The 9551-nt window shown below is 44.7% G+C and overlaps 1 gene segment (V, D, J or C); it reads left to right on the forward strand.

The window, feature by feature from the left end:
• The first annotated feature begins 4706 nt into the window (after nucleotides 1-4706).
• Nucleotides 4707-9551, forward strand: part of LOC102762767 — a 28479-nt gene continuing 23634 nt past the window's right edge. The window contains 2 exon segments of the V gene segment in view: nucleotides 4707-4772; nucleotides 4962-5247. Of these exon segments, the coding sequence occupies nucleotides 4707-4772; nucleotides 4962-5247 (352 nt within the window).

Below are 9551 nucleotides of genomic sequence, written 5' to 3' on the forward strand. Positions count from 1 at the left end.
CCAGCCAAATTGCCCCTCACTGCTCCCCTGACAACCTAATTGCCCCCAACTTCCCCCCTCTGCCATCCTGGCCGCCCCTCATGGCCCCCCTACCAGCCTGGTTGCCCCACGCAGCCTGCTGTTCAGTCGTTTGGTTGTCCCTCGCTAACCCCCCTGCCAGCCTGGTCACCCTGGTCGTCCCACACAGCCTGCTGTTCAGTCGTTTGGTCATCCCTCACTAACCCTCTGGCCAGCCTAGTTGTAGGCACCCATCTTATGAGGGTATGAGGGTGAATTTGCATATTACCTCTTTATTATATAGGATGCTAGAACCTCCAGTATCATTTAAAATATAAGTGTGATAGTGTACAAGCCTTTCTTTTTTCCAATTTGAAGGGTATTTTACCACTGTGTCTGATGCTTGTTCTAGGATTTTCATGGACACTTTATTACATTAAGGCATTTTCTTATTATTCCTGACTTGCTGAGTGTTTTATCATGAATAGCTGTTTATTTTTATTCAAATAAAATCTCAGCATTCTCTCAATGTGATGAATTATATGGATTGATTTTCTAATGCGAAAGTAACATTACATCCCTGTAATACATTCCACTTGGCCATGATTGATTTTTCTACATAGATATACAGATGTATAGATGAATGAAATTTTTTCAGGATTTTTATATTTGTGTTCACAAAGATACTAGCCTTTATTTTTTCTCTTTCAATGACCTTACTAATTTTTGGAATGCAGGTTATTAAAACCTCATAATAATTTTACAAGGATTTCCTTTTTTGTAATATTCACGTAGGTTTGTGTAATTTTGATAAGGTATCAAGTCACCAGTCAAGCATATATGAGATAGATATTTTCTTTCTCGGAAGTTTTTTTATTACAAACAAGAGGCCCGGTGCATAAAAATTTGTGCACTCGGTGGTGGTGGTGGGGGGGGTCCCTCAGCCCGGCCTGTGCCCTCTCGCAGTCTGAGACCCCTCGGGAGATAACGACCTGCTGGCTTAGGCTTGCTTCCGGGTGGCAGAGGGCAGGCCCAATCCCTAGGTGCAGCCCCTGGTCATGCACAGAGCAGGGCGGATTGGGAGGTTGCGATGCCACTCTCAGTCACGCTCAGGAAAGGGCCAATTGAGGGATTGGGGCACTGCCCCCTGTCACACTCAAGGCAGGGTTGATGGGGAGGTTGCGGCGCCACCCCCTGTCACACACAGAGCTGCAGGGTGATCAGGGGGTTGAGGCACCTTCCCCTGTCAGGAACAGAGCAGGGCTGATAGAGAGGTTGTGGCCCTGCCCCCTGTCACACACAGAGCCGCAGGTCGATCAGGGGTTTGGGTGCTGTCCCCTGTCACACTGATCCTGGTGCTGGGAAGCCTCGCAGCTCCACTGATCCCGGTGCTGGGAGGCATATTACCCTTTTACTATATAGAATAGAGGCCTTGTGCATGGATGGGGCTGGCTGGTTTGCCCTGAAGGGGGTCCTGGATCAGGGGGGGGGTCCCCACTGGGGTGTCTGGCCAGGCTTGGTGAGGGGCTGAGGGCTGTTTTCATGCTGGGACTGAATCTCCCAACTGCTCCTTTTTTTCTTTTTTCATTCTGGGCCAGCTTTAGCTCTGGCCCCAGTTCTGAGGCCTCAGCTGCTGAAAGTAGGTATCTGGTTTGTTTAGGTTCTATAATTGAAACTCTGTATCAACTCCAGCTCTGAGATCCCAGGCTCGCTGAAAGCAAGTTTCTGGGGTTTGTTTAGCTTCTATATTTGTTACAATGTTTCTTAAACTGCAGGCTCAGAGGTCAGCAAGGCAGGCGGGGAACGTTGGTTTCCTCCATCACTGAAGCAAGCAAGCCTCCTGTTAGTTTCAAGCTGCCTGGCTGCTGGCCGCCATCTTGGCTGGCAGTTAATTTGCATATTGCCCTGATTAGCCAATGGGAAGGGTAGCGGTCGTACACCAATTACCATGTTTCTCTTTTATTAGATAGGATAGACTGTATTACAGCTATATTATTATATCTGGTCATGAAATTCTAATTTCTTGATCCATGCACAGATAAAATTCCTCCATTTAATAAAATACTGTCATAGGGAATATGTGTGTTTTTTTAATTAAATTTATTGGGGTAATGTTGTTTAATAAAATTATATAGGTTTTGCCCCCACTGGGTGGCTTGGTTGGTTGGAGCATCATCCTGTACACCAAAGAGTTAGCAGGTTCGATTCCCAGTCAGGACACATACCTAGATTGTGGGTTTCTTCCTCAGTGGGGGTGCATATGGGAGGCAACCAATCAGTGTTTCTCACATTAATGTTTCTGTCTCTCTCTTTCTCTCTCTCTAGAATCAATAAATATCCTCAGGTGAGGATTAAAAATTATATAGGCTTCAATCAAGTGTACAATTCTAAGATATATCATCTGTATATTGCATTGTGTGTTTACTACCCAAAGTCAGATCACCTTCCATCATATATTTGACCCCTTTGCCCTTTACTCTCTGCCACCCCCATCTGGTAACCACCAGATGATTCCACCTGGTAACCACAAGGTGGTTCCATCTGGTAACCACCATGCTGTTATCTGTGTAATGGGTTTGTTTTATTTGTTCATTTGTTGCTTTCAGTTTTATATCCCACATATGAGTGAGATCATATGGTTCTTGACTTTTTCTGTCTGACTTATTTCGCTTAGCATGATATTCTCAAGGTCCATCCATGTTGTTGAAAATGGTGCTATTTCATCCTTTCTTATGGCTGTGTAGTAGGAATATGTTTCTTAATGTGACATTTCATAAAGGCCCTAAATGAAAAATCTGTATAAATTATATGGAGCAGGCCCCAAAATGATGGTGGTAGTTTTTCTTTACTGCGAGTCCTAAGACAAGTATTAGAGAAATAGAGAAGAATTATGTAAGAAGAAAGATCAGCACTATGACATTTAAAGGCTTACCTGGGAGTGAGAATATTTTTTCTATTGACTTTTTTAGAGAGAGTAGAAGGGAGAGGGAAAGGGAGAGAGATAGGGAGAGAAACATCAATGTGAGAAGGACACATCAATTGGGTCCCTCCCGCTCACGCCCTGACCTGGGTGGGGGATTGAACCTGCAACCAAGGTACATGCCCTTGGCCAGAATTGAACCTGTGACCCTTCAGTCTGAGGGCCGATGCTCTAACCACTGAGAGAAACTGGCAGGGCCATTTTAACCTTCTATAAAGTGAAGTTTGGATAAAGGATGGTGAGAAGAAATACATTGAATAGGTCTGGGTGAGCATGAGCAATATAGTTTAGATCAAGGTAAAACAATCAGATTTTTTTAAGAATAGTGAGCTGGTAACTGGAAAAAACAGTCCTAGAACCTAGTGTGGTTGTCAATGAGACATACTTAAATTCATTTTAAGACTGTTTTTCATGTGTCTTTGCTAGGTTACTCAATATACTTATGATAATGATTATAAGAATGCTAAATATAATAATGATTATGATCAAATAAATAGCATATTTTATGGTTGAATACTGTTCTAAATGCTTTATCTTATGTAAATTATAAATAGAATTATTAGAAAAAATACATTATTATCAGTTACAAAGACAGACAAACTGAGACAAAGAGAAGTTAAGAAGTTAAGTTGATCAATGTCACACAATCCCTAAGCAATGGAGCTTTGTCCCTTGACTCAGATATGCTGGTTTCAGGGACTTCTCTGAGAGCAGAACCTTGCGGTGAATAATGCCTACTGTGGATGAAGCTCCAATTCCTAAATGGATGAGGATTCATTTGGAAGTTGGAGTAGCATCGATAAAATGTCTCCCTTAAGTCATAGAGGAAGATTAGGAGAGCAAAAAGTTTCACTGCTTTAGGAAAAGCATTTGATTTGAGGAGAGGAGGGTCAAAACTGGAGAGTGTAACCGAGCTGCTCAGATGTGCAGAGGAAGGCCCTGACCACGTGCTCACCACCATGTGCATAATTCTGAGGAACAGGAGGAAGCCCAGGTTGAATTCTTAGAACACGAGTGTGAACGTAGTTTTCCCAAATTTTTAAGGATAGTGGGGCCTGGTTAGATGGGCACTTTGTGTGAACAGAGTGGTGTGGGAAATAGCAGGTCACACAACGAAGAGTTCCTGTGAGTATTCTGGGGAGGCAGAGCTGGTCCTGCTCATCCATGCCGTGTGGTCACCCTGCACCCATGCTGCTGGGCCTGAGTGTTGCTCTTCACTAATCCTAACACAGAGCGAGGTGACTCAAGGACTCAGGGAAATCACTGAGCATCCAATGAAAGGAATATGTGTAAGATAAAGTTCTGATCAATAGCTCACTCACCAGACAGTCGTGCACCAAGAGGCATGTGGGAGTAGAATGAGACATGGGACCACAGGTCCCCCATTTCTTTCTAACAGGCTTGTGCCCAATCAATCTGGCTGAGTCTAGGCCATTTGTGAGAGAAAGAAGAGAGATTAAATTCTGTGATCACAAGAGAAAAATCCTTCCCGCAGGCTGAGCCCACAGCCCTTTCTGACATGACCAACTGGGCATGGGTTGCTCAGGTGTAGAGAAGAGGATGCAGATGGTCTTTGCAGCTGGAAGCATAGCCCAGCTGTCTCCTCCCCAGCTGCTTTGCATGTTCTTCCCAAACCCCCCACCCCACCCCCACCCTGCACCATGCAGGCCCATATCAGGGCCCTGGCAGTGCTCTGAGGAGATCTGCCTCTGTCAGGACACAGCGGACCATGGACACCCCTGCTCAGATCCTCTGCCTCCTGCTGCTCTGGCTCCCAGGTGAGGGGACACGCATGGTTCTCTAGTTCAGTGAAAACTTTGTCAATATTGGGTCCTGTGATGACACCTTTACTCAGCACACACACTAATGAAAGCTCCATGTAGATTGACAATTCTCTCTGCCAGGAAGACAGTGGATATGATCTAGAGTCTAGACCACACAGCTGACTGTCGTGTTTTATTTCCAATCCCAGGTACCACCGGAGAAATTGCTGACACAGTCTCCAGCTTCCCTGTCTTTGTCTCCCGGAGAAAGTGCCACCTTCACCTGCAGGGCCAGTCAGAGTGTTAGTAACTACCTAGCCTGGTACCAGCAGAAGCCTGGGCAGGTTCCCAAGCTCCTTATATATGGTGTATCCAACAGGGCCACCGGCATCCCAGCCAGGTTTACTGGCAGTGGGTCTGGGACAGACTTTGTTCTCACCATCAGCAGCCTGGAAGCGGAGGACGCGGCAGTGTACTACTGTCAGCAAGGCTACAGTGGGAACCACAGTGGTCCTGTTCCCAACATGAAGCTCAGCTGCCCCAGCTGCCTTCACCCTCTGTCACCCAGGGAACAGCTGTCATCTGGAAGCACAGAGACAGTTCCTTCACAGTTTCCTCTGTTCTCTCTAGTTCCTCAGGAGGAGGTGGAGGGAGCTGAGTCCTACTTCAGTCTGGTCTTTGGGGAGAAGCTAGGTCTCTAAGAATGCCTTTCCCTCATCAAGTGTCAGATATTAAGGAGCCCTGGAGAGCACCATGCTCCTAGCCATAGATGTTACCAGGAGGAAATTGAGGCTCAGAAAGTCACACATATCCCAACTGTATAAGAGAAATCTGGTTGCTCAGATTTTTGAACTAAGTGACAGCTTCATCTGTGAATGTGCAGACACTGATAAAATAGTTCCAGAAATTTTTCCTGTCTTTCCTCAGATAAAATTTTTTCTCAATGACAGGAGTAAAGTCTCTTCCGAAATCATGGCCCTGAAATCGAGATCTCAGTCCCTCCTTTCCTGTGTTCTCAGCACAACACTCTCCTCTCAGCTGTCAGAGATGGGAAAATTGTACAAGAGCCCAGAGCTCCATGAATGTGGGACTCTCAGGGACACTCAGGTTTGTGTGTTCATTCCTTGCACCTGGTATTCAAGCTGCACGGTTTGTATTTCTTCTTCTGTTCCCTACCAAGAATCCTGCTGTTTGTGGGACACTAGCTGAACAAGACTGGGTTCTGTTCTGTTCTTATGGACAAGGTGCTAGGTCCCAGATGGCAGTTTTGGGGCTGATGGGCAATGCATCCTGCCAGCTCTTTTCCTCATATAAATCTCTTGTCTTTTTCCTAGGCAAAATGCTCCTACATAACTCTTGCCAATGCATGTTTTCCGTTTCCTCCATAGACGGCAGGCTCTTGCTCCTCCATGGCGCCACCATGCCTGTGGGTGGAAGCCTCCAGGTATTGCCTCAGTTCTTCCCTTGGGAGAGATTGAGAAATGTCAAGCAGATCGGAAATGCTACCAGCTCTCTTCTCTGGGTTAGCTACTCTGTATTCTTAGTCTTCATTTTAAAATCAGTTGCTAATTGTGTCTTCTATAGGAAATGAAATTTCCACTCACTTTACTTTTTTTTTTACTTTAATGGAATACTTTACCTTCATTTTGAGGACCCGAGGAGTTTTGTAGGATGAAAGACAATGTATAGCATAGGGCAGTGGTTATGAAGCTCTGAAGTCAGAATTTTCTCTAATCTTGGCTCCTTACTTATAAGACACTAGAGGCCCGGTGCACAAAATTTGTGCATAGGAAGGGAGGTCTCTCAGCCCGGTCTGCACCCTCTCCAATTCGGGACCCCTCGGGGGATGTCCGACTGCCAGCAGTAAGACATCCCTCTCACAATCCAGGACCGCTGGCTCCTAAATGCTTGCCTGCCTGCCTGCCTGATCGCCCTTAACCACCTCTGCCTGCTGGCCTGATGCCCATAACTGCTCCCCTTCCGGCCTGATCGCCCCTAACTGCCCTCCGCTGCTGGCCTGATCGCCCCCTAACTGCTCCCTGCCAGCCTGATCTCCCCCTAACTGACCTCCCCTGCCGGCCTGATTGCCCCTGACAGTAACTGCCATCCTCTGCTGGCCTGACTACCCCTAACCACCTCTGCCTCAGTCCCTGCCACTGTGGCTTTGTCTGGAAGGACATCCGGAAGATGTCTGGTCCAAATTGCATATTACCCTTTTATTAGTATAGATGTAACTTTGTGCAAACTTGAACTTTTGTGTCTCATTTTCTGTATTTATACAATCTATACTAATAAAAGCCTAGGTGACCCTCGTACCCTCATGCCCTCACATCATCACAAGATGGCCGTCCTCATGTCATCACACTATGACCACCACAAGATGGCTGCCCCCATGTCATCACAAGATGGTCACCACAGATGGCCGCCACAAGATGGCTGGCAGGGGAGGACAGTTAGGGCTGATCAGGCCGGCAGGGTAGGGCAGTTGGGGGTGAACAGGCTGGCATGGGAAAGAAGTTGTGGGCAATTGGGCCAGCAGGGGAGCAGTTAGGAGTCAATCAGGCAGGCAGGTGAGTGGTTGGGAGCATGAATTTCATGCACCAGGCCTCTAGTAGAAATAATAAAAGTGGCTTGTTCAGACTTGTGCACTGAATAAAAACATCATTGAAGGGAATTCAAGAAGACTCTAATAAATGAGAAAGGGATCACTGTTCATGTATTAGAAGATATAATATTGTTAAATAGTAATTCTTCCCAAAGTGATTTACAAATTCCCAGGTCGTATCTTATAGGTATTCCTAGGTGGTCCCTTAAATAGCTGCACCTAAGCCCAGGCTGCTCAGGGTCTGCACCCAGAATGTGCCTTCTCCACACTGAGGAGACACTCTCTTCTGGAGGACATGGGCCAGGTGTGTGGAGTCGGGGAGGGAAGCCAATGCTTCTCTGTGCTGGGTGTTAACTGCCTTAATGTCTAATTGTTTCAGTGTGCTCTTATAAAATATATCTTTTTTGTATTGTGTGCAGGTATTTTTACTTGCTGTACTAGTAAATGACATATTTTTAGATACATAATGATTCTTATTACTTTCTATGAAAATTCGGTTTTAAAATCCAGCAGTATTTACATTGGTGCAACTTCTCATTGCTGCCTATTATCACAGGGTCAGGAATAGGCATCTTTAGCCTGTTTTTCTGGTAACAGATATCTGAGTGCTCTCCAGCTCCCTGCCTTTGGAAATGATAATGCCACTTCCTTTTTGAATAATCCTCAATGGGCCTCTATGAGATTTCGTGTTTGTTTTATTGCTTTGTTGTGTAAAAAAATTACATGGTACTTAACTGAAAGTTCACAGGTAAATATTTAGTTGGCTTAGGTGGTGCCAGAAATTTTGGATGGAATCTTCCAAGAGACAATGCTGTGGAGTCTTTTATATATATATGTAAAGGGGATTGGAGAATGCTATTACAGGAGGGGGTGAACAGGGTAATTATTTTGTTATTGTTTTTGTTTTTAAAGATTTTTTAAATTGATTTTTGGAGAGAGAGGAAATGAGAGGGAGAGAGAGAGAAATATTGATATGAGAGTAAAACATCGATTGACTGTGTCCTGCAGGTCCCCTACCAGGGATCAAATCTGCAACCTGGGCATGTGCCCTGACCAGGAATGGAATCAGCAACCTTTTGTTGTACAGGACCCAAGGATAACAGATCATACAGTTCCACCAATAAGATAGTCCTTCCAAGTCATGATCACACGCTGGTTTTCAATTTTGTGGACCCCCAACTAATAATCTCTGGCATACAGACAAAGCTATAACTAAACCCACCCGCTTCAGTCCTTCCTCATTCAGTGAATATGGTCCAGATTAGAGACTCACAGAGGCCTGCTCCCGCCTGGACATAATGGAGGTTATCCTCACACCCCTTAAAAACTCCTATGATTTTTGTCCAGTGTGCAGTACCAAACTTAGATGTGGTTAGTTTTGTTGTCCAGGCCATAGCATAGCTTGTAAACATGCAAGAGACAGAGATTCCTGTTTGAAATGAGGAATATTGTTCCTTCAGTCTACAAGTAACAGTAAAATGTCAAGGCCTTTTTCTAATCAAGAAAAAGGTTTTATATTTTCTGAATATTTTAGGGCAAGGAATTATGAGATAAGCACCCAGGCAGAATAGACTTAAAATTTTAAAGTTAAGTTTCACAGTAAATAAAAATGCTCTCTGAAATTCAAGCATTTGAAAGATTACTTTTTTTAACAACATTTTCAAAAAATGATATATAGTAAAGAAACATTTTTAGTCATTTTCCCACAATTTGAGTTTTCATACAGAATGATTGGGAATGCAATTTTTAATTTGATACTTTTTCAAATTTTTAGTTAGTTATCTTTATTGTTGAAACTATTTCAGATGTCCCTTTTTTCCCCATTGACCCCCTCCACCCTGCACTGCTCCTCCTTAATTTAATGTTTTTAACGAATAGTTTGTTAAATTCATTTTAAGATTGTTATGGCCAAAGGTGATTCTGAGTGGGGGGAGTGAAAGGATTGAGAAAAGACAGACATGAGAATGAAAGCTGGGTCTCGGTGGGATGCTGCTCCCTGATGAGGCGACAGCACTGGCGCCCACAAGCCATGTCTTTATTTTATAGCAGATGCCACAAGGCAAAGTAGGGGCGTGATCAAGTTGTTTACAGCATTCTCGTGAGCTCCAACCCTACTCAACTACATGCACCTGAACTCTATCACAAGGCACATGGGGCCACATGTTCGGACCATAGGTTCAAGCTTACAACCACAGCCGTTGGCTAT

The sequence above is a fragment of the Myotis davidii genome, unplaced genomic scaffold (genome assembly GCF_000327345.1).
Source record: "Myotis davidii unplaced genomic scaffold, ASM32734v1 scaffold1167, whole genome shotgun sequence".
In the NCBI taxonomy this organism is placed as follows: domain Eukaryota; kingdom Metazoa; phylum Chordata; class Mammalia; order Chiroptera; family Vespertilionidae; genus Myotis; species Myotis davidii.